Source organism: Aythya ferina (assembly GCF_964211825.1).
Source record: "Aythya ferina genome assembly, chromosome: 16".
NCBI classification, from domain to species: Eukaryota; Metazoa; Chordata; class Aves; order Anseriformes; family Anatidae; genus Aythya; species Aythya ferina.
Window position 1 is genome coordinate 16,217,489 of NC_140315.1, and position 26,270 is coordinate 16,243,758.

The 26,270-nt window shown below is 43.1% G+C and overlaps 1 protein-coding gene and 1 long non-coding RNA gene across 5 annotated transcripts in view; one reads left to right on the forward strand and one right to left on the reverse strand.

The window, feature by feature from the left end:
• The window catches only part of ITCH (itchy E3 ubiquitin protein ligase), a 66,469-nt gene extending 45,676 nt beyond the window's left edge, over positions 1-20,793 (reverse strand). For 3 of the 4 annotated variants that reach the window (XR_014698665.1, XM_084538491.1, XM_084538489.1), the window contains exon 1: positions 14,261-14,314. Coding sequence is in view for 2 of the 4 variants with exons in the window: in XM_084538491.1 (XP_084394617.1) it covers positions 14,261-14,299 (39 nt within the window). In the remaining 2 variants the exon portion in view is untranslated. Of the gene's footprint in view, positions 1-14,260; positions 14,315-20,668 lie in introns of those variants that run through there. The other variant, XM_084538492.1, reaches the window with a different exon arrangement.
• LOC311445913 lies at positions 3-25,348 on the forward strand. Its single transcript, XR_014698673.1, has 2 exons — positions 3-436; positions 22,988-25,348. It is a non-coding gene; the product is annotated as an uncharacterized lncRNA (long non-coding RNA).
• The last annotated feature ends 922 nt before the right edge of the window (positions 25,349-26,270 follow it).

The following is a 26,270-nucleotide window of genomic DNA, read 5'->3' on the forward strand; positions in this document are numbered from 1 at the left end:
GGTCAAATATACTGTCCAGAGTCTCAACCGTAGCTACTGCTATGCTTGTGCCTCGGGATGACCAATTGCCCAGATAGTGCCCTTCCCATGGGGGTGGACCAAAGACTCCCAAGGGATACGATGTATGATTGCATTGCACCAAGAAAAGACTGCCTGGGAAAATGAGGCCTGTAAGTCTCTCTTTGCTGTTCCTTGCATGATAGCAATATCGCGGTTCCCCCTGCATTCTCTACAGCTATAGATAACCATACAGCTTGCCTCTCATGGCAGGGTGTGAGTGCTACCCAGCATCTGGGAGAATTTGCCTTGTGCTACCAAGGACTTGATGGGAAACTGCTCAAGACTAGAGATCCCCAGGGCAGATCTCTGGTGGTACGGTAGAGGGAAGATCTTACGGTCCACCCTACCCTCTAATTGGGAAGGCACTTGTGCACTTGTTCAATTAGCTATACCCTTCACCCTGGCATTTGAAAGAGAAGCATCACAAATACCCAGAAGAAGTAAAAGACACTTAGGAGTATCATTCGATGATAGAGTATACATAGATTCTATTGGGGTACCTAGAGGAGTTCCGGATGAACATAAAGCCAGAAATGAAATTGCTGCAGGGTTTGAGTCACTGTTCTGGTGGGTAACAATCAATAAAAATGTGGATTGGATTAATTATATCTATTATAATCAGCAGAGATTCATCAATTATACCAAGGATGTGATGACAGGAATCGCTGAACAACTAGATGCCATCAGCAAAATGGCCTGGGAAAACAGGATAGCATTAGATATGATGCTCGTGGAGAAGGGTGGTGTATGCGTGATGCTGGGCAACCGTTGTTGTACTTTTATCCCTAACAATACTGCCCCGGATGGCACAGTAACTATAGCATTGCAAGGGCTTACCACCCTTGCCAATGAATTGGCAGAAAATTCGGGAGCAGACACTTCCATCACAGGATGGTTGAAATCTTGATTTGGTAAATGGAAAGGGATGGTAATGTCCATATTTACATCCTTGATTGTAGTAGCAGGAGTTTTGACAGCTATTGGCTGTTGCATTATCCCCTGTGTAAGGGGACTTGTCCAGTGGTTAATTGAAACCGCATTATTGAAACAAATGACCATAGATCCACCGCCCTACTCAGATAAAATGATGATATTAGAGGAAATGGAGAGCAAAGAAAGTGAAGAACAGGAAGATATTTACCAAATTACACTTAAAATAAATAAATAAATAAAAATAAAAAGAGTTTTTGCAAAAATCAACAGTTTATAAAAAAAGAAAAGGGGGGAATTGTGGGAATAGAAATGTTGTTTTTGCAGAGTTACATTGTTTAGAAGGAGGGAATGTGGTACTGAGATATGCTTACAGTGATAAGAAAGTTTAGCAGGTGACCTTGTAAAATGCAGACAACCAGACTCCTTAGGACAATTAGGTGAAAATCACGGTGTCAAGTCAAGTCAGATAAGTGAAGAAACATTACCACTTCAAGCAGTAAAAATGTCAAAAGAAATTTGAAATTCAACAGGCTGGCAACTGAAGGCCATGCATTGTTTGTGAAGCATCAGATAGATTGTGAACCTGGATTACCCACTCAGTGGGGAAACAGGGGAGGGTCCTGCCATCAAAAGGTATATAAACTGTGTTTTGGAACTAGTAGATGCGCTCTCTCCTGCTTGTGGGGCGCCCGCCATTGCAATCGCGAATAAATTACTACTTTACTGAGATCCTCGCCTGAGCCTAAGTTATTGGCTACGGAGTGTTTCTCACATTAGGAACAAAGACTGTCCTGGTAATTTTACAGCTTGTTCTCCTTATTAATAATCGGGCAGTTTATGAGCCAGAAACATGGGACCAAATGGAAGTCAAGGTGTGAGACTCTGCAGCTAAAAACGACGAGGTTCCAGTGGGATTGCTTGGCACCTTGCGAGCAGTCTCTGAGACCTTAAAGAGCCGTGTGGGACCACAGTCAGAAACGTGTGGTTGGCCAGGCAGTGAGGGAGCTGCGGGCTCGTTTACTGATCCTTCTGCTACACCATCGGCCCCCCTGCTGCTACTGCCATCACAGGCCTTTGCTGTTACACCCCCTGGTGCCCTGGACGTGCCTTTTGGCCCAGGCCCTATTGGCCTTGAAAAGGAGATGGATATGTTTACCTTCGATCTGGGAAGAACGGGATGCATAAGGCCTGAAGACAGAGTTGCTTTTGAACTTAAAGCGAGACATATTGTTCAAAAGTAATGGAAAATGGAAACTTTTAAGTCATGGAACTTAAAGGATTGTTTGTTACCTTTTCTGATTGTATATATGTATAGGTGTACTTGAGTTTAGTATGTAAAGCAATGTTCTGTATATTTAGAATGTTTGATGTTCGTGTGTGTGTGTTGGTGGAGCGCAGACTGCCCGCACACCCAGCGCTGTTTACTTGCCTTTCATACCTTTTATAAATATTTCTTTTATAAATATTACTAAATTCAGATAGAGTTGAGACTTACTTTATAACATTATGAACACTGTTGAGAAATGTAACAGATTAAGATTGGTATGAACAAAGAAAGAATAGAAACACACATATATAAATCAGCAAAAACAGCAGAGCAAAGGTTAGAAGAACAGCTTTCACTGTCAAACAAAGGTGTTTCTTGCAGCAATAAAACAGAGGACTGTCTAGCAGTCAAGACCAGGACACCTTCACTCTGTTAAGACCACAGCAGAGCAGCCAGCATAGGAGCATGTGCTTAGAGGAGAATGATAAGAGGGTGACAGCACAGCACCTCTGTCATTCTTTTTCATGTTAACCCAACAGGAAAACATGTTGTAGCTATGGGGCAACAGACACTCCACACCAGGAAAAAAACAAAGTAGCATTAAAATTCACTTAAGATTTATGGAAGCTTAAGTAAGCCAGAGTCTGAGGCAAAGGAGTGCCCTCAAACAACTGTTGACTCCCAAAGTGTTTGAATGCTATACCTATGAATTATCTTGTCACTACAGGGACATCAGGGCATGATGAGCAGGGACCATCGGTGACCCCCATGATGCACCCAGGAGCCACCTGTGCACAGAAACGTGCTGCTGCTCCTGGGTAGATGAGGGAGAGACAGCAGGGAAATCCCTGTGAGATCAGCACAAAGGGGTAGATGAACATCAGATCTGTCAAAGTAAATAGCACACTCCCCTTCTGTAGAGTCTCACACAGAACTTGTTAGCTTCCTGCAACCTCATACACACCAGGGAGCAGCAACCAGTGCTACCATGCCAGTTTCCTACAACAGGAGCAGGAGATGGCTTCACTGTCATGGACATATTAAAAATTACAGTAGAGAAGAATAAGTAATAGCCTTAAAGAACCTTAACTGCCTTAAACATCTTTCCTAAACACACTTGGACAATTACTTATGCATGGCTAATCCTTATGCCTGAACCCTCGTTTTCCTAAATATCTACCTTTTTTTTTTTTTAGACAAAGAGAAAGACAAAAGAACACTCGAAACGTTGCGGGCAGACATTCGGTGACACTTTCACACTGTAACTTTTACCCCAATACTACAGAATAACCAGTGCTCCTTATGCAAATGGCACAGATTAGAAAAACTGGTCCATCAGCTTCCACCTGCAGAGAAAGATGCTTTCAACAACAATGCTTGCAATCCAAATTAAAGCATCTTCAGGCATCCCAAACCAAAGACTTGCATCAAAATTACAGAGAATTCGTTCATTACCATATCTGCGCACCAAAGACCTGCTTAGAGAACCTACAGCTCAGCAGAAGATGTTCCTGTGAGCTTTCTATAATACATATAGTATTTGGTACTGAAGAAGAGAACTGGAAAACGAAAAAAATATATGCAAAGAAACAGTACTGCACTACACCAAATTGAAAGAAAATAAAGCAATGTAATTCAACAGCTGTTTCCACTTTCAGTCGTACATTTGTAATTCCCCTATCGTAAGCTGTTCTTGGAACAGACTGAAGCTGCGGCAGGCAGGACAAATGGCACAAACTGGTTTTGCTGCCAACTGTCATAACTTGCCAATGAATTTCCTTCCTAACCTAAAAGGATGTTGGCTTTTACTAACTTTTAATACATGTTCATAAAAGGAAAAAAAAAAAAAAAAAAAAAGGACAAAACTGTAAATGAACATTATATGCCTTTTACTTAATTCTAAAAACCCTGGCAAGAAAAGCCACTGCAGAGCTGCACAAGATAAAACTATTTGTGAAAACAAAGACAGCCTATTTTTATTTCAGCTGTTTGCTTGTCATGCTACAATCCATTCCAAGGAAGAACAATAATTCATATATGCAAACCACTAAGCTAAAACTGGTTCACTACTGTAATCTTAGAGCGATTCTTAAAATGGCTTGTTCCTAAATACCACAGTTAGAAAACATAATAGATTAAACTTGGCAAGCACGTTAACCCACAGTAAAGAACATTAAACTTATTAGGAAGGCAGAAGAGGAGACAATGAAATGGTATCTTTGTAATTACCAAAAATTTAGAAAACTGACTTTTAAGCTATGCTGGAGTCACTGCTATTAACTGGGCATTAACTGGATTAACTTCTGCATTTTACAAACTATGGCTTTTAGTAATTCACATTGTCCTTTTTAACTCTTTAAGAGAAGTACTTGTAATAATGCAGTTTCAACAAAATGCTGCACTGACTCAAACCTACGTCTTTTCTTATCATTCCTGTGCTGAGGTTTCAGGAGACAATTTCAGTGGCTGTGCACAACCAGAGCAATGTTACAATTTCTGGACAGAAGGTGGACAGACACCTGGCTGCCTGCCAGGCAAGGCAAATGGCTTTTCATTCCACAAATCCAATATTCCAGTTTATTCCTTTTAAGCCTTAAAGTATTCAAGTGTTATCACAGGCTGGTTCTGTGTGTGCAGAGTAAGAGATTGTTTGTAAGGGTTGGCATTCCTTTATCTATTTCATGATGGGCTAAACTATTTTTCTAGTCCCCCTTTTCAGCAAGCCTACTTTGTCAAGCTTTTTAAGTCGTCGTTTCCTGACTTCACTTTAGGGAGAAACAAATCCCTAAGCACATGACTACAGACCACTTTTATGTAACTTAACAAAAATGACTAAACAAATTTAGACCCAAACCTGTCTCCACAGCAGCTGGACTATGGTGACTGCACACAGTTTAGTTGCATCACGTCTTTCAGTAGGGTTTAAAGAAAGTTCTGCTGCCAACACACAAACCAAACTCACAACCAGCAGCCCACCAGCTGCCAATACTCCCATCAGAGCTTCAGGATCCAGAACTGGGGGTGACCAATGACCCACAGTGAACCAGGCTCTGAGAGCGAGCAATACCCCTCCTTCACAGAAAGGCACCTCCAAATCCCTAAATTTCTCTCAACTTGCACAATTCCTCGTTGACTGTTATTGCAGATCTCTGACAAAAACAAACAAAAAAAAACACCAATTGCATCCTAACAATCAGAATTGTTGTGTCTTGTAGACATTAATTACAGTTTTTAATTCTTACACTTCCTTGCACTGCGAACTCTCTCCTGTATGAAGTTTTGTGGAAATAACAGCTCTCAAAAATAAATCAATCAGTGCTGTAACTTCCTCTCCGAGGAAGGCAAGATGGTTACAAAGAGTAAAACAATATAACCTACAGACATATATTGACAGAACCTTAATGAGCAAAGCCTTTTCTTATTTCTTAATTTAAAAGTAAGTATAATTGTATTTCCAGGTTTCTGACAAGAAAATATCTATAAAGTACAAACAATGCTTTCCAGTTGCAACTCTGGAAAGGAATTTTCCCAGGGGACAGACAGACAGTGTGCCCAGACAGCAGCACACAGTCACTGATAAACTCTGCACTACCAGGGGATGACCAGGGATACCTGCTTTGGGCTGGGATACATTTCTTTACAGGGGCTACTACGGTGCTACGTTTTGGGTTTGTGACTCAGTGTTGATAACACACAGATGTTTTCGCTGTTGCAGTACAGTGCTTGCACAGAGCCGAGGGCTTCTCAGCTCCTCGTGCTGTCCTGCCAGTGAGGCACTGGGGGTGCACAAGCAGCTGGGGGGCACAGCCAGGACAGCTGGCCCTAATGGCCAGATGGACACCCCGTGCCATAAGGTGCAAAGCTCAGCAAAAAAATCTGGGGGAAACGAGAAGGAAGGGGGGGATGTTTGACGTTACAGCATTTGTCTTCCCAAGAAACTGTCCTGTGTGGTGAGCCCTGCTCTCCTGAAGTGACTTAACACCTGCCTGCTGGGGCTGTGGCGAACGGATTCCTTGTTTGCCTTTGCTGGTGCAAGTGGCTTCTGCTTTACCTGGGGAACTGCTTTTATCATGACCTGAGTTTCCTCACTCTTCCAATTCCCTTCCCCATCCCACTTGGGGTAAGTGGGCAAGCAACTGCGTGGTGCTGAGCTGCCCACTGGGGCGAACCCACAGCACCAGCAGCTGAGAGCATCACTGCTCTCTCTGAATAGCAGTGGTTTTGTGTACATAATATACTACAACATACAGCCTTAGTTACAGTTTACCCAAGTAAGACTGTACTCTAACTGTAGAAATACACATATATATTTTGTAATTCTGAGCTTATTTTTCTCAATGCTACTCTAAATAAATGTCATCAAAAAAGACAACCTAGAGCACCAAACAACTACTGAAGAGAACAAGTTCAAGACAGCTACAAAGCACAGTTACCAAAGTAGCAATATCTTTCATTAGCTGCCCTATATATCTCATTTAGCCCTACAACACATTTATGCTTCAGCTGGCTCTGAGGCTAAGCAGTTCTTCCAACAAAGCAAAAATCCTCATCCTAAGTGTCTCAGCTGAGTATTAATGTTTGTATTAGCAGCAGATTGTTTGGGACCTTACCCTGAAAGCATTATAAACAAATTTTCCAAAGAACTTCTTCAGCTCTTGCCTTTTGCTATAGGAAGAGGAAGGATAGAATTTTCTCTGGAGGCCTCTGTTTATCACTGCTTCAGCTATGTGACACAGGAGCAAGAAGAGATGGTCACACAAATCTACAGGCCATAAGCTATTTACTCATGGTAAGCAATTAATTTTTAATTAGGGCAATGAAATAATCTTAATGTGATCACCCAGAGCATAAACATTAACTCATACCGGAAGTTATTTTTCCCCTTCAAGCAATTTTCTTCCTTGAGGTCTATTAACTCGTGATTGCCTGGAAGAGATTTTCCTCACCTCTCCCTTACCTGTCTTTCAGTAGTTCTAACAATTTTACTGAAATGCAAGAAGGGAATATAATAGTCAGGAGAAACAAAAAGTAACACTTCTATATTTAAAACAAATATATTGAAGGATAAAGTGTTAGCCCACATAAACAGGTCTTAAAAAACTTATAATAATACACCATAGGAAATTTTGCCCAGAACATTAAGGACAAGACAAAATATGTAGAACAGGTAGTGTCTTTAGAGCAGTGATACAAAGCCTTGGGAAAAATTTCACACTGACTGAGAAGACAAGTTTACTTGGTTTTACTCTCAGACATTTCTGAAGGCAGCCTAAACAACTATTAAGCGGCATCTGTATCTCAGAACCTTCCTAGACAGATTTTAATTTGGAAGAGCATTTGAGGAAACACATGTATCTTAAAATGAGAACATGCTTCTGTGAAGCACTTTCTCATTTCCTTGCAAATGTGTTCTATACATGCGGGGAATGGTTTAGGCTGGGAAGGGCCTCTGGAGGTAACCCACCCCAACACCCTCCCAAACAGGGCCAGCTCCAAAGTGAGACCCAGCACTCAGTCAGAGAAAAACACTTCTGAATCCATACACTAACCTAGCAGCAAGTTACAAGCTGTAATCACTGTATCTCGAGAAAGAACCAAGTTTCCAGATATCACAAAGTAAGTGTCTCTGTGGTTTTATACAAATGCATATCTCATTTGTCTAATGTATAAATGGGCACAAGTGCTTTCCACTCCTAACATTTCGGGCCCGTTGTATGTTTCTTCCATACTACTAATAAAATGTTGTAAGAGAAACTTTCAAGAGACCCCCCAGAAGTTATAATATGAAGTTGCTTAAAGATGCATTCCTCAGAAATTTTCTTCCTCTTAATATTTATGATATTTTTTTCCAATATAAATTTGCACATTCATTTCATCTGGTTCTCAAGTGAAAGACTGAGAACAACTTCTAAGCTAACCCCTTATAAAGCACTCACTGCTTTCCAAAAATAATTTTGGGTTTAACAATTGTAATAACTATTCCCTCAACACGTTAGGCTCTGTGTTTCCCTGCATCTTTCATTAATAAAAATCCACACAAGTGCTTTCACTACCAAGCTATCAGTAAGAATTTATTTTCAGTTTGTGCCTTTTCTTAAAGACTTCTATTGCATCTTCATTTTCTACACTGATCACATTGTACACATTAAAAGCAAATTAAAATAGCTCCTTTTTTAAAGTTGAATTTAAATATAGGCCTACTGCTTTTTAGCTTGTGTCAGCTTATTGTGTCTTTTGATGGCTTCTAAGCTTCACAGAGCGAAATATTTGCCTAACATATATTATTTCATTGCAGAACTGTTTTTCACCTCTCGTGCTGTAATCTTTCTAAGAACTTCCTTGCATGCACCTTTCAGAAGTGCCAGTAAGCCCGCCTCCTTGTCACAGCACATTTTAGAACTGTAAATCTTTTTCAAGCCAATAACTCATCAGTTCTTACTGTGTCTTCCTTGCTCTGCCTTGCTGCAGCTTTGCCCACATCAACACAAAGTGCAATCTCACAGAAGTGAAGCTGGAAAGCAGGGCCAGCCTGTGGACCTGGTACCAACACCGCATGCATTTCTGGAGCTTTACTTTGGAGCAGATCTGCCATGATCTCATGGCCAGACAGCAGCTAGACTGCACATTCCTGCTTCATTTAATCCAAAAGCAACTTAGTTTCTTGGAGCCAAGCTTGTTTCATAAGTCAAACCCAAGAGCAGCCTGATTGCACTCAGGACACTCACTTCAAAGTGCACCCCTCGCCCAAAGTAAAACACTAATACAGGTGCGTTCCCTCTTTTTCTCTTCTTCATCTGTTCCTCTCTGGCTATACAGAGTACCTCACCGGGTTTAAGTTATGTCTGCTGACTCAAGCTCATTCTTTGGCATGACTTCTGTTCTCTTTCTTCAACTCTATGAACTTGACTGTTAGTATTTTCATGCACTAGTATGTTTAGTTACTTTGTTTCAAAAGATTTCTATCTTTCACTTTGTTTTGACAGTTTCAGAGGTTCACCTGAGTGCACTGAGAAGCACCTGTTGCTCCCTTTCAGTTTGGAGATGTTTTCTCACAAATGTTTGCTTTAAGTCCCAAAGTTTCCCATTCTCCATCATTAGGAATAGAGTTGCTTTTTGTGATTCTGGGATATTGCTCTAGCCATTTGACGTATGGACACTAAGGCTCAGAGAGATTAAATTAATTTGCTGTCACCATGGTGGAGACTATTCTGGAGGAACTGAGTTTCAGAATCCTCCCCACCTCTCCTTTCTTCTGCTTGCTATCTAGGCTAAAAAAAAATATTTCTATGAAACTACTGGAAAGACATTACCACCACAGTTAAAATTAAGTAAATAAGGATCTAACTGATTAAGGCCACATTTAAAGCATGTTTCTATTTCACATGAATGAATAATGCTGTAGGTGAAAGAAAGCTCTGACAATGAGCAACGTGCTTGTGCCCTGACAGAGGCAGGAGACTGGATTTCTCCTGAGGCCGGAGCTGGCAACTGCGCTCAGCTGGGCTGCAGGACCACTGGTGCCACATGAAAGGCAGCAAGTAACTGAGTGGCACTCCTGGTGTAAATACAAATGCCTTTTCTTTGTAAAGAAGATAAATTCCAAATACAAAGTACCTATGGAGATGATGAAAAACTGTACTTTTCCCACTCATTCTATATACAACAGATAAAAATCATGCATCAAAATTTCAATTTCTGCTAGCTCTCTGGAGGGGTGTTTGAGCCCGGTGAAGCCCATGCTGGGCCACACAGCAGCAGAAAGGTCACTCGGCTCCCTCTGTGTGACTCTGCAGGTTCCTAAAAGGTTCCTGGGAACTAAAAAAAGCAAATGTCACTGCTATCTTCAAAAAGAACAAGGAGGATCCAGGAAACTACAGGCTGGTTGGCCTAATCTCAGTCCCTAGGAAGGTCAGGAAACAGATGCTCACAGGAGCCATTTCCAAATATATTAATGACAAGAAGTTGACTGGGATTAGTCAGCATGGATTTAGGATGGGGAAATCATGTCTGAGCTACCTGACAAACTTCTACGGCTGGCTCTGTGGGTGAGAAGACAGCAGCAGATGTTTACCTTCAGTAAGGCTTTCAAGGCTGTCTCCTGTAACATACAGACAAGCTGAAGAAGTCTAGGCTAGTTTACATGTCTGTGAGAAGGGGCTGAATGCTGGCAGCACTGTGATGCTCAAAGGGCTGCGCTGAGCAGTACAAAGTCCAGTTGGAGGCTGGCCATCACTGGTGTACCCTACAGTATATACACCTTGGTCCGCACTGTTTAACTTCTTCATTCATGACCTGGACAAGACCAAGCTGACCCTCAGCAAATACATGTATGCTGACACAAAGCTGACTGGAGTGGCTGATACACCAGACAGGTTGCTACCACTCAGAGGGACCACAATAGGCTGGAGAAATGAACACACAGAAACCTCACGAAGTTCAACGAAGTGCAGAATTCTGCACCTGGAGAGGAATAAACGCATGAACCAGTAAAGGCCAGGGGCCAGCTGGCTAGACAGTAGCTTGCAGAAAACATTGGTCCTGCTAAAGACAAATTAGCAGTGTTTTCTTGCAGCAAAGAAAAAGCATCAACAGCATCTCATGGCTGCATTAGGACAAGCATCACTAGCATGGTCAGGGAGGTGGTCCTTCCCTTCTACTCAGCACTGGTGAGACCACACCACCAGGGAGTGTACTTCTGGGCCCCTCAAATCAAGAGGCATGCAAACGTACTGGGGTGAGCCCACCAAAGGGGATGTAGGAGATGACAAAGATATGGGAATGTGACATATGAGGACAGTCTGAGACTTGGGATTGTTAAGCCTGGAAAAGAGAAGGCTCAGCAGGATCTTATCAGTGTGCATAAATAACTGAAGGGGGTGAGGGCAAAGAAGATGTAGTCAGGCTCTTGCCAATGGTGTTCCATCCTCAGAAAAACTCCAAACCTGACTGAACATGGTCCTGAACAATCTGTGCTCACTGAAGTTGCTTTAAGCAGATGGGTTTGGACTAGGTGATCTCCAGAACTCTTTTAAAGCCTCCATTTTCTGTGATTCTCTGAATTCCCCAAAATAAACTCAATCATTCCTCTTCTACCTGTTCTGTTCTTCCAGCCTGTTCTCTTTAGGTCTCTGTCTTGCAGCTGATTCCTCCTCTACAGAGACATTTATCAAGTTGGGCTTTTTTTTTTTTTTGTGTGTGTGTGTGTTTGTTTCCCCCCCCCCCCCTCAGGGGAAGTTCCTTTTCAATGACCAGTTATTAATGACAGCTTAAGTATTACCAGTCTGAATAGAATGGCACAGTCCGCATAAACAGATAGGCACCTTCTTATGATTCAGTAATCTTCACTTTCAGTGTCAGCTACTTTAGTTTCTCCAGCTCTTCCCAAGGCCTGTATTCAAATTCAGTGCACAAGCCTACACTAGGTATTTATTCTCACTTTTAAAGACTATCTCCTTTTACCTTTTTACTGATCACTATGAAAAAAAAAAACCAAACACAACAAAACCATGCAGCTTGAGTCAGCCTTCTACAAAACGTCCAAGACGTTTTTTAGAAGATACATACATTTATTTCCCCATGCATACATTTAACTCATTATTACAGACATACCTATGTAGCATTGCTGTTTAGATTAGTCTTATGATCTATTTCAATTAGAAGGCTGAAATCATTAACCTTCACAAGCAGACTTCAGAAACACTAATGAATGCAATCTGATGCTCACGGGGATGAAGACAAAGGCTGGCATCAGTAGCTATGATGAAGCACCACTTGAGCATTAACAATATTGGTTATTTTGTGATTTGGCATCAGAAGCAAACTAATGTTTTTTGTATTACAGCTATTTGAAAATGTATTTCAAAGGCCTTACCTTTCATGTGCCAGTAAGAATCTAAATATTATACATTATCTCTATATTATAAAGTAAACCAAAATACAAAACCACCACCTTTTGCGGTTTTTAACTAAGTTGCTTTAGAAGCAGTTACATATTCAGACATTAATAGCAGAGGACAGCATCTACAGAGCATTTTGTAACTTCTGCCCATTAGTTTTTCTTTTTGATCAGTGCCTGTTTCAATGCATTTTCCCACTCCACTCTCAGCACTACGCTTCATTATCAATGGTACATATATATATTTATTCATACTAACCTACAAGCCAAGGTTTTAACTCTTGGGAGATTGAAAAACAAAATTTGACCATTAAATTATGCTCTTACCTTAAATTATTACTAAGTATCACAATTTACTATTACACTTGTTTTAAAAAGTAGTGTTTTTAAATGCTGTTGTATATTAGTAGTCTACACACCTAGAACCAAAACTATATCTGCCACTTGCAGGACTTAAAAGTAATAGATAGATTTTTCAAAAAGGTAATAAATCTGATACCAAAGATTCATTTTTACATTAATGTAGTTATGTTCGGTACAAACCTGTACAGCACACTGCACACCTGCTTTAATAGTTATCTGTACAATTCTGAGGACTTACATAAACAGCACTGATGAAGGTGTACATGTATACAAAGGCACCTCTCTCTGGGGGTGTAAGAGTGAAGAAAGCCCCAGAAACAACTCAGTTTTGTTGCTCTCATGAATGTGGACAACGTGGACCATGGAAGTATGAACATACACATACTGGCAAATAGTATCCATCACCTTACAAAAACTACCTAGCAGAACAGATTTCACTGCAGGTCCCTGAGCAATGAAGTGAATCAAACCAGACTATGCAAATCTGCAATTCAAGTAATTCAAGTTGGCAAGAAATGAGGAATCATTCTCTGCCACCACTGACATAACCACAAATCTGAAATGTGCTGATTATTTGAAATCTCTTGAAAGAGAAAGTTTCATCACTTGCTGCTTGTAACTGCTCTATCAAATGAGGTAGCACAGGACTTTTCCTCTTAGTAAAGCCAGCTCTAAGAACCAGAGACTGCTACTGTAGCCAATGCACAGAATTTCTTACAGCTATCTAACTACAAAGGTAAAACACACATGCATTGTCCTACAAGAAAAATAAACAACTTCTGTGAATACTCTGAAGCATTACAAATGGCTGAAGAAACAAGAACTGGAAATCTACTATACACAATAAAATTAAATATTCTTGTGTGCTAAATTCAGTGCCAGACAGAAATAAAGGTTGATTTTTTCCAACCTAAATTATGCATTATTAAGCAAGCAAATCAGAAGGCTCTAATGGAAATGATAATTTCCACATTTTTGAGATGATTTAAGCAAACACTGAGGTAGCTGATATTCTGCTCTGGGTCATTGTCTTACAGAAGACTATGAACTGCTGCTAGCAAAATCTTGAATTTCGGAAAAAATATCTTCATGTTATCTAATTGCAACAGATGTCTGTCACCTGCTTCCTAGGAACCTTTTGCCAGTGGCAACATGAAAAAATACCCAGGAGCGGACAACGCAACCATCTCAAACTTGCAAAATGCTCCTGTTTGCTACATTCCAGCTCATGCCTCCCTGAAAAATAAAATGGCTTAGAACTGCTCCATTATTACAATATTCCCAGCCCTCCTGTTTTATTCTGGTGCAGCCCTAAAACAATCGGAAAACAAAGCAGACTTCTCTTTTGAAATCTTGGGTTACCCAGAAGACTGTAGTAAATATTTATGTAATACATTAATTAATAAATAAAATTATTTAATAGAAGTTTCAGTCTTTACATCCCAGATCTTTTGTACACAAAACTGAAAATTACACATTTGAAAAAAGAACAGGACTATCTGCTAACAATAAACATGAATGACATCCATCATCCATCGTTTAAAGGGAATCACCACACTACAGGGGTACAACACAAACACAACTGTGAGGAAGCTTAGAAACATCTCCCCCACTAAAATTTTAGAGGGAGCTAGAGGTAACCATGCAGTAAGTGTGGTGCCAGGGCAGCTCCTGCAGTTATTGGGGGCACTGGGCAGCCTGATACTGCTGGAGGAGCGGTCCCCAGAGTGGCTGTCCCTCACCTTCTCTTCTCCTCCTCCCAGCCACGTTGAAGCTCGCATCCATTTTCGGGCCAGCTCTTGCACTAGATTGACACTAAGTGACCTGTCTCAATTCAGCAAATCCTCAGGGGAGAAAAAAAAAAAAAAAAAAAAGCCTGATTAACTGCAAAACAATAGTTACAGGTTTTCTTTGGTGGTGGTAGGTTACATGGAGAGCATAATTCAGCATAAGCACAATTACTACACCATACAGAAATACTACACAACACCCCTTCGCAGCTTACTTTTCCCTGCATTATCATGCAAACAAAAAAGCTACTCGCATACTGGAGTACAAGTACAGACCCAAAGGGTCCTAAAGCTATGTAATCACCTCTTCAACCATCAAGGCATTCTTCCAGTCACAAACCCTAAGTCACCTGAGGTGCAACAGTCCTACTATTAACAGTTTAAGACACTTCTTTATTTAGTTGGAATGCACAGGAACTTTACTGCATTTGATTTTAAGGTGTGATGGCAGAAATACAAAATACAAAGTACAGAATTTGCTATTTTAAAAATACAAAATGAAATTCCAAAAAGGAAAGGAATTCCAACTACAACTGAGGCTCTCTCTCCCAACAGACCCTGTCCCCACTGTTACTGGCTGCAGCCTCTCCACCCTCAGCTCCTGCATCGCCCAGCGCTTAACTGGGAATTAATTCGACATTCAGCAACACAACTCCCTGGGAAGTTGATAGCTTCAAAGGGAATACAAAGCAGTCTGTGTATTTTCACCTCTAATATCAGCATCAGGAATAGTAATTTTTTTGTTCAGATGTTCACATCCCAGACAAACAGCAAAGCAAGACTTTCCTTACACGTTATTTTCTGCTTAATAACTCCTGAATTGTCACTAACACCACAAAAGCCTTGTAGTGCTCAGGGCCTCATAGAGGGGGAAAGGAAAAAGGAATAGCACACCATGCTTTGCAGGACCCTGTTTCAAACTATTAACCATGGAGAATACCCGAAGAAACCACTGACAATAGCTACAGGTTTCCACAAAGAACCAACCCACCTGTCCAAACTTTATTTCAGATCAGGGCTTAAATACATTGATTCTAGGGGTGCACAGTGAGAAGAACAGTGAGAAAACCTGCATCTTGTGGTAGCTTATTTAGTGATGTGAACTGGATTTGGGTCAGGCAAATGTTTAACAAATGCAGCTCTACTCTGAAAATTGTCATTGTAATATACAGCACATGGCACGTTTGCAAAAAGGCAAATAATTCCACTTATTTCGTGTGGATAAGTATTCTGTTATTTCAGAATACTCCACAGGCTGCCTCTATGTTTTTATACTAATCTGGGAGATTAATAACAAAAATGTTGAAGTAGCATTAAAAAAAGATATTCCAATGACTCATCAGTAAACTCAGTTTAACAAGCACAGAAACAAGCATGCCAGTTATCTGCACATTGATCAGAAGGTTTCCTCTGCATCTTTAGGTGATGAACATTTTACCTTCAGCATTTCCCTCCTTGTTCCTGTTACCATGATGCACTTTATTCCCCTTCAAACAGTTCGAATAAGAAGCTTATTTGAAGACCGCATTATTGAGGACAGAACACACACTGTAGGAACCACACACATTTAGAAAAAGAACAGCCTTGCTATTCTTCGATGAAAAGGCAAGTAAGAAAATAGAAGATAAAAAAAGGGTGATGCCTTTCCCCCCCCCCCTCCCCCCCACTGTTTTATAGAATGAAGTGTCCTTCACATGCAGGATCACCCCTGTAAGCTTTAACTAGAAAAGGGAGGTGTTCAAGTAAAATCCAGTGAAAATAAGGAGTTAATCATTTTCCAATAACTTAGCAGGTCAGATTAAAGATCATGTCAAAGACATTATCACCTTGTGAACATTTTTATATGTTAACCATTAATTTTCAATCCAGTCTATGAAATGATATAGTCAGAGCAGTACGAGGTACACAGATACCTAAACACACACACTTGTAAAAATAAGCTAGATGAAGAGAAATTACTCCATGATACAATGGACAATTCAGGCTGTGACAAGCCAAAGTAAGAAAAAAAACTCATAACTGAATCTTTATAAAGAGCTGATTCCATCTAACTGCATTGCAAATAAAGAGAAGAGCAACTCATGGCACTGGCAGAGCAAAAATTAGTGTCAGCAAAGCACAAACATAGCATTTGAAGCAACAGGTCTTAATCTATTTAAACGTGTATGAAGACAGCAGTGAAGAAATTAAAATCTGGATATCTGACCACTCTAACTGTCAAGCAAGAGCAATGATTATTAATATTTAATTAAAAAACAACAAGCACTGGGAATGGTTGCTGACCAAAAGCACGTTGAAAATTAACATAATCCACTCTTTGTCTCTTCAGCTTGTTCAGCCAGCATCTAATCTTCCTGAGCTTTTTTCACTGTACTGGAAGAAGCAAAGTTCAGGAAGGCAGCAACTGCTTCACTCCACTCAGACATACTCCTGCAGAGTACATGAACGCCTCGCACAGGCAGAAGTTCCACCACAACCATGGGAAACTTAAGAAATCAAACAGCTTGTTTCATTTAAGTAAATTAATACGCTCCTGGTCACAAATTTATGCTCTTGATGGGTACTTCACTGCAAATGGCTTTCCATTTCATGATGCAATGAGTAAATCAGAACCAGATTATACACCCATGCCTTTACTTTGTTTTTTCTTTCTATCCAAGGTCTCTTTAAAGCTTAACTGGTCTTTCTTTTGATTCACATTAAACTTTAACAAGATTTCCAGGTATCTAGGTAACACAGAGAGAAAAAGGTATGTCCTCTTGACAAAAAGCCGAACCTATAAACAACAGTAAACAGCACAAAGATTTTACAGAGGCCAATATCAACAGCCTCTCCTTGACAACTCCAGTTTCCCTACCATAATTTGCCTAACCTAAAGCCTGAGATCTGTGTAGCTCAAGAAAAGCTAAGTCACTTACCATTCTCTTCTCTTGAAAAGAAGAAGGGCTGCACATGGTAATACTTTAGTAATCCACCTGAAGAAATTAGGTCTTTTCTGCTCAATGGCCACACTCTTTAAACGCGAACTCTGAACTTCAAAACCAATTATCTAAATGCAAAGATGTTAAGTACTTCTGTGCCGTCTGAAACAATAGGCATCTTCTATGAGCACAGTTTAGAATAGCTCAGGCAGGTGGGTGGAAGGCAGGCATTATCAGTTACTAAACAGGAGGATCTTTTTTATTATTAAAAAAAAAACCAGTGTATTAACATACTGCCAGTTGTTTTTTTTTTTATTTAATAAAAATATTTGAATAACCAGTGCAACAACATCTAGTATCACGTTTCCTCAGAGAGGAAAAAAAGAAATAAAAAAATCTGTCCTTGATGTTTTAATCAGGAAGTTTGTTCTATGCCCCACTGTAGTAAACAGAGGAATTCCAGGCATAACTTAAAAACTGGTCATAAGAAACGAAGCCTTGGTTTCTTTAAAATGTTCTTTCCCAGTTTGATGCACTATTTTCATTTCATCAAAGTGCAATTTGCAATTCTGATGAAGAAAATGATCAATCTTTCAGCTGCAAGAACTCTGCACAGTAAGTAAAAGCTGAATGCCAGCCACTTGCAGAAAACTCTCCAATCCTTATTGCTTTACTTTTCATGCAAGAGGGATGAAGAAGAAAAACAAACTTTCTCTCTCCAAAACATGGGCGCAGAATTAGCTCTGGTAACAGACAAACCACAGCCCAAGAATACAAACAAATAAGTTGATTGGCTAAAACCTTTAAAAATATGAGACAGTAAAAAAGTAACTTTACAAACAGAATGCTCCCAAGCTAGACTGTAATCATGGCTTGTCTACTTCCTCTTCTGAGGTGAGCACACACTTCAAAGTGCATCAGCAGTTGAGCAAAGTGCAGTTACAGCACGCAACTGAGGCCAGTGCTCTCCTCCAAGTTATGCATGCCTGTTCATTCTCCTTAGCTGTAAGGGCACAAAGCAGTTCCTCCGATTATGTATAAACAGAGCAGACTGACAAAAATTGGAGTATTATATGAACTTAACTGGACAGCCAAACAGAAAACCTTAAAAATAAATAGCATTGGTGATAGCAATCCCAGAAGCTTCATAATTATCCTTTCCAAGGTTTTCATTCTGGTCTAACCCTACAGATGCCTTTTCCTCGCTTTTAAGGAGAAATCAAACTGTTTCAGCTGCAGCACAGGAAGCATTTTGCCAGGGTTGAATGTTTACCACTCTGGTTATACAGTCCATATTTACAGATGTTTGTTTAGACGTCGTCATCGACTTATACAGATAAAGTTGTTAACAGACTTAATTACTGTATGTGCCACAAAATAAAAGAAAAATAATTTTTAAAATCTCATTTAACGTTTTTGCAAGCTTTGTTAGAGATAATGACAAATGTAAACTCCACATGAGAAATATAATACTACTTTAACACCTGTCTTCCTATTAGCTTATCTATTCAGTAGTTAACTTTCACAAATTATTCTGAAACTTAGATCCAAAGGAACAAGACAACTTAATATTTCAGGCCTGCCTCATCACAGAACAAACATAACTTTACAAAGGGAGAGAAAATTGACTGCAGAAAATACTGTTGCTTAACCGATAAATTCATATGAATAATCTTCTCTCAACCTCTCTTAAGACCCAAAATAACTGTGTAATCTGTAAGAAGCTTTCAGAGTTAGCACTCAGAAGTCTCAGTTATCTTCCACTGCAACATCATCTTTCACGTGTATTGTATCAGTTCTTTGTTTAAACACAAGAAAACTCACTTTAGATCAGAACCGTGCATATTACCCTGATGATCACTTGAGGTGAATACATTCAGGACAGTGATTAAAACTCTCCGTCAAATCATAACTAAGAATGCACACTAGATGAAGTTCAGATTTAAACAGCTGTAGCAAAGAGCAATATAATTGTAATTAAATCAGAACTGTTTTCGTCCTTCACTGTAAGGAGAAGATGATTTTTAAAGCAATAAAATTCTGAGCTGATGACAGACTGCAGTTGATTTTTCATTCTTCTATATGCCTTGTTCAGATCAATTCAAGTAATCAATAGGCGGATCTATTGTCATTCTCTCAATACTGACTGTCATCATTGGAATTGGTGCAGATTTCTCTGCTTTCCTCTGCAAAAAGTACAAGTAGTAAGGTAGCAGAGATGGAACAAAGCAATGGGAAACTCATTTAAAAAAAAAAATCACATATTGAGAAAAGATGGTTTAAATCCCCCTGGTTTCTGATGTCTTTAATTCTAACCAAGATAAACAGATTAGTTTCACTAGGGACGTTTTCCAAATCTTCAATGGTAAAGAACACTACACAAATGACAACTCATAAGTGCTAAGTGCTATGCTTGGTCCTCTCTCTCTGCATTATATGCAAATACAGAGTTCTTTAACCAATGTAACATCACAAATTACACGTATCAAAACAAGCTGAATGCTTGGATTTCAGAGCCAATTCATAATCTCAAATAACATCTTCGACTTTCACTTGGATATTATCACCACGCAAGACCAAAAACCCCTATCTGGCAACAGGAGGGTTAATAGCCAGAACTTATCGATGTTTCCAAAATACAGCAGTGGCACCAGCAAGAGGTAACAAGGTTCACCATAAACACCACCCAAACTCGTGCTTTATCACTGGGTAACATTACTTTATAGCACGGCTGTATCTTGACGAGACAAATACATCAAACCCTCCTGAACTGGCTGTAGCAGCGTTAGCTGGATAACAACCCAGAAGAGAGGGCACGAGATCCTCAGAGGAGACTAAAAACAAAACCTGCAGAAGGGGCTGTGCTACGGAGCGGCTGCTGGAAAGCAAAGCCTGTGACGGGAGCAACCCCCAAGGCCCCGAAAGGGCGAAGGTCCACGGGCCGATCTCTGCCACAGGGAGCCTGGAGAGGATGGCAGGGGACGACTGGGGAGGGGAAACAAACGCTGGAGCCGGGGTGCCCGCCTTCGGGCGGCCCCACCAGCAAAAGCCGGGAAGGGCCCCGCACACAGCCCGGCAGTCCCGCAGGGAAGCGCCGGGGGCCCGGCACCGCCGCCCCGTGCCCTGGGGAGGCGGAACGACACCGCCGGCCCCGGCCAGCCCCCGGCCCGGCAGCGACCGCCCAGCGCCCGGGGAGGGGGAGGCAGCGCGGCGGGGCCGCCGCTCGGCGAGACGCTGGGAGGGGGGGCCAGAGCCCCTGAAGGAGCCAGGCCCGCGCCCGCCGGGGTCCCCGCGCCCCCCGCCTCTGCCGCCCGGAGCCCCGGAGAGCGGCGCGGCCGCCGCGCCTCCCCCGAAGGCCGCCTCCCCCGCAGTTCCCCTCCCCGCCGCCTTCGCCCCCGCCCTCCCGGGCTGCCCGCGGCGCGGAACCTGCTCCCCTCACCGGGCGCGGCGGCTCCTCCGACCCTCGGCCAAGATGGCAGCCGGTCCGGGCCCGATCCGAGGCAGCGACTTTCCGAAGTCGGGCGGGATCCGCGCACGCGCGGAGCCGACAGAGCCGCGGCCGGGGCGCCCGGACTACAAGTCCCGGCGTGCTCCGAGCGCACGCCCGGCGGCCCGAGGGGCGGGCGGGCGGTGAGGGCCTGAGAGAGCTGCGGGGCGTCCGTGGGGGCGGGGCTTCGCCTCCGCCTCGCCTGGTTTCCTCGGCTCGGGGCGGTCTCCCGGAGGCTTCGCGGAGTCCTCGCCGCGGCGCTGGGCTCCCGCGGGGGCGGCTGGCCGCGGGCCACGGCTGCCGTTTCCCCGCTCCGGTGGAACCTCCCGGCTCAGCTGCAGCGCTCGGTCCCGGCCCTGGGGACCCCGCCCCCCCCCGCGCAGCCATCCCTCAGCGGCGGCTGCCTGGAGCGCTCGTGGAGAGCCCACAGCCCAGGGCCGTGAACCCACAACACCCAGAGTGGACCCCGGACCAGAGATAACCCCGAGCCCAAATCCTGAGCCTCAGCCTGGGACAACTGACACTGGACCCTTGACCCCAGACCCTCGATCGCAGAGCTCCCACCCCGGAGTTGACCCTGAGCCCCGGACCCAGACCTGACCCAAAGTCCCAGACCTGGAGCTGAGCCCAAGCCCCTGACCCCAGACGACGACCCCAACCCCGGAGCTGACCCTGACAAAATGACCCCTGAAACAGACCACAAACCCCAAGCCCCAAAACAGACCCTTGACCCCGGAGCTAAGCCCAAGCCCAAGCCCCAACTCCAGACCCTCGACCCCAGAGCCCCAATCCTGGACCCTTGACCCTGGAGCTAACCCCAAGCCCTGGACCCGAGCCCCGGACCCCGGAGCTGACCCTGACCTGTGACCGCCGGAACAGAACCCAGACCTGGAGATGACCCCAACCCCAGACCCTGGACCCCAGACCCTGGACTCCAAGCCTCAACCCAGAGCACCAAAGTTTAGCTGACCCCAAGCCCCCAAACCTGAAGCTGACCCCGGACCCGGAGCTAAACCCGAGCCCCAACACTGAGCCCAAACCCTGGACCCTTGACTCCGGACCCTTGACCCCGGAGCACCCAACTTGGACCTGGCCACAGAGCCCCTGGCCCCAGACCTGACTCCAGAGCCCCTGACCCGGACTCAACTCCCAGGCCCAACCCTGAGCCCCAATAACGAGCCCCCACCCCAAACTCTTGACCAAGGAGCACCCAACCCCAGAGCCCCCGCTGCAGACCTGACTGTGGTGCCCCAGCCCTGAGCCTCAGACCCAGACCTTTGACCCCAAGCCCTGGATTGACCTGGAGGTGGCCCCAAGGCTGGACCCTGGAGCTGACCCTGAGCCCCCAACCCTGGAGCTGACCCCGCACCTGGAGCTAACCTCAAACCCCCAACCCCGAGCTCACACCCGGAGACCCAAACCCAAGCCCCAACCCTGAGCCTATACTCCAAGCCCTGTGGTTGAGAGTCTGGGATTGGGGCTTGGGGTTGGTGCTCAGGTTTGGGCCTCGGGGCCGAGCCCAGCTCTGGGGGTCGGGGGCTCTGGGGTAGTGTTTCTGGGGTCAAGGGTTTGGGGTCGAGGGTCTGGGGTTGGTGCTCAGGATTGGGGCTCAGGTTTGGTGCTTGGGGTTAGCTCCAGGGTCGTGTCCGAGGTCCGTTTCAGGCTCAGGGTCATCTCCAGTTGTCCTCTTCTTTGTCATCTCTCAGGACCCATGGTCTGGTGGCTCAAACCCCACCTTTGGAATTCCCTATTCACCACCATCACCCAGGAAATTGGTTTCTGATTTTAACCTGGAAAGAATCAACTCCAGCCTGAATGGAAGGACCATTACTAACAACTGAAACAACCGGTAAGAACTGCAGAAAAAGGTTGGACTCGCTATACTCGAGTGAAGGCATCCGTCGACACTAGTACCTGGGAAACTGTTCCTACAGAAGACTTGTTGGAAGTTGAAATCGAAGAGAAAAATCTCATAGTGCACTCTGAGCAGGATAAAAGCTTACACTTGTAAACTAAACTTTTATTTTCACAGGTAACTAATGAGTGTGGTTTGCGACTGAGAGAAGGGACTGGCCTATAGCAAATCAAAGTGCTCCCAAGGGGTTTTTGTTCTAGCAGTACATATATCTTATTCTTTGTATTGATAATTATTTGGAAACCTACAGGTTAAAAATAATGACAGGGAAAATTCAGCTGTTAATTTCATTTCTAGTAATTGTTGGCCTTAGAGAAGGCCTTGGTCAATTGGCAACTTGGAAAAGGCATGACCAGATAATAGTAAGATGGGATACCCCGTCAAAATATGGATGACTGTGACAGAGAGTTATGTACCCCAATCTGTCACGTTTGATGCTTGTGAGGTGTTAGCTTGTGGAGATTTAAATGGCCAACGACAACTGAGAAGAGAGAACAAATAACTGGGAGAGACCCAACAGCCAGATTGAGAATAGCTGTATGGAAACAATCCTCTATTGCCATCAGAGAAAGGGAGAAACTCAAGGAGAAAAAAGGAGAGATAACAGGAGGCCCTCTTTGAAATGTGATAGTTCAAACATCTGAGATTGAAACAGGGTATTGATTAAGGAGGTATTGGGGAGGTATTGGGGAGGCAAGGACAATCCCCAGACATGGACTGTATATCTCGAAACAAGACACTGGAACTCATGATAAGGAAGCGGCAGACGGACAGAGAAACAAATGTAAGGACTATAAATCTCAAAACTGGACATTGGAATTCATTATAAAGATACAACAAACGGAAGAATTAGCAACAACCAGCTCTTGCAATTAAGAAACATGCCAATTCAGCAGATTCCTGACCAAAGGTGAAAAGTACACTGTGAGGAAGACTCGGGGTCTTCCTCCCAAAGACCCCTGCCCACGTCCCAAAGACCCCTGCCCACAATTCTTGGAAGGCTCTGCGCAGGCGCAAGGTGCCAAAAGGCTAATTAGCATGAGAAGCGAGGGAAGGCGGGGATAGGTAATGAATATGTATAGGCACTTGTAGAATATTGATAGATTGATTGTATAAATTCAAGACTGCTTTCTGCTTTGGGTATGCACGATAGGTGGAGAGATCCCCCGTGCATCCAGCGCTGCAATAAAGAATATACCACTTAAAGGAATTTCGGCTTCGATCTTTGAATCAATTTGGCGACCCAGATGGGACAACCTCTCTGCCAGACCACAGGACCCGCTGGGAACAGGACTCCCTAGGGTACCCCCGGGATTTCCCGGAGGGACTCCTCGACTCACCGGATCACTGCGGAGGCAGACAAGGACCCCATCATTGTAAGTGAGTATATTCTTTATTCTGGTTTGGTTTTCTGGTAGACCGGTCATCTGGAACTGTCTGTAAGTCAGAAGGTGATCTTCTGCGAGGCAGTGTTTGGTATATACTTTGTGGTTAGCACCATAAGTATATGTTTGGGGACCTTAAGGAAGGAGCTGGCTTTAAGGTCCATCTGGAATTGTGTTGTCTATTTCGGTTTTCTGACTCATGGAGTATGGTATTTAACTCTGGTTATTGTTACTGCGATTTTGGCTATTTTCCTGGTGGTAATAGTAGGTTCGTGGCATTGTTATAAGAAAGATATCGTTACGGTGTTACACAGTTCGGTTTTCTGACTTATCGCATGTGGAATTTGACTCTGACTATTGTTACTGTGATTTTGGCAATATTGCTGGTAATAGTAGTTTTGTGACATCGCTACTGAAAGATATTGCGTGCCTGTATTTTTGTGAGTGATACGTTCCGTGATACGCTTTTGTAAGTAACATGTGTATTCTGAAAGTGTAAACTGGAAACTGGGGGGGCAAACAAGCAGTGAAATTTTAAAGAAAAGTGTGTTAGGATGTGTTTTAAGTCACTGGAAGGATATTGGAGGATCTGCCGGTGGAAGTGTGAACAGGAAAACATTGATAAAATATCGTAATCAGTGGTGGCCGCTTTATAAGCTGGAATGTGGAGAAAAGTGGCCCCTAAATGGAACTTTAAACTATAATATTTTGCTACAGTTAATGTTGTTTTTTCAGAAGCAGAACAGGATGAAATATTGTATATTGATGTTGTTTCAGCATCTTGGTGGGAAAAGGTACAGAATTAAGTTGGCCCCTGACTGAGCCTTTGATGATGGCATTAGAGAAGTACAGGCTGGAGAAAGATGAAGGAAGTGTTAAAAGGGTTGTTGAAAGTGTTAAAGGTGTTTGAAGTTGAATGAGCAGGGAAAGAGGAATGTAGGAATGTTAATAGTTCTGCCTCTGCCCGAGGCAGAGATCTTAAAATCATGGGTGTTAGCCCTCTGGGGCAAAGGGATCATGATGGGTCCAAGAGAGTTGTCACAGAAACAGAAAAGCAGTTAACTCTTAAAACAACCTGAGTTCATGTGCGAGCTCAGATTGCTGATGGGACCGCTCAGGGAACTGTGGACAATTGCATTCCCCTGACCGACCCCCACTAAGACCCGAATCATCCTGAAAATTATGAATGGTTAAGTAAATACTAAAACCTGGATGGATTGGGAATTGAGAATATGCTTCCAACAAGGTCTAAAAGAAACCCCTATGGAATTTTTGGACCAACTCTGAAATGTAATGAAAATAAATAAATAAATAAATAAATAAATAAACCAAAACGGTTTGGACCTGGCTTCGGAGGACAAATTGACTAGCCTTTTCCTAGGGTAATCGACCCCTGATTTCAACAGGAATAACGGGGACCTTGGGAATCTACCCTAGCGGATCCTCCACTGGTTATAATGAAGCTAGGGGAGGAATGGAAGTGAAATTTCTGATTGCTATGGGGCAACGTATTCAGTTCTAAATCAAGCATTAATGCCTTCACAGAATTATTATGTTAGGGTAAAAGGTGTGTCGTGGTTTAACCCGGCCGGCAGCTAAACACCACGCAGCCGTTCGTTCACCCTCCCCCTCCCTCTCTGGGACGGGGGAGAGAAATGGAAAGTGAAGCCCGTGAGTTGAGATAAAGACAGTTTAATAAGACAAAATAATAATAATAATAATAATAATAATAATAATAATAATAATAATAATAATAATAATAATAATAATAATAATAATAACACAATGATGATAATAGTACTACTAATAATAATGTGTACAAACAAGTGATGCACAATGCAATTGCTCACCACCCGCTGACCAATGCCCAGCCTAACCGAGCAGTCCGGGCCCCTCCCCTGGCTAGCCACCCCTATATATTGTTTAGCATGACGTCAGATGCTATGGAATACCCCTTTGGCTAGTTTGGGTCACCTGTCCTGGGTCTGTCCCTTGCCAGCTCTTACTGCACCCCCAGCCTGCCTGTTGGCAGGACAGAGCAAGAAGCTGAGATGTCCTTGGCCTGGTATAAGCACTGCTCTGCAACAGTTAAAACACCGGGGTGTTATCAGCACTCTTCTCATCCTAAGCCAAAACATAGCATTCTACCAGCTACTAGGAAGAAAATTAACTCTGTTCTAACTGAAACCAGGACAAGGTGTAACCGAAAAGGCTTATTTTTGTGAACCTTTGAAGTACAAGTTAGGGAAACAAT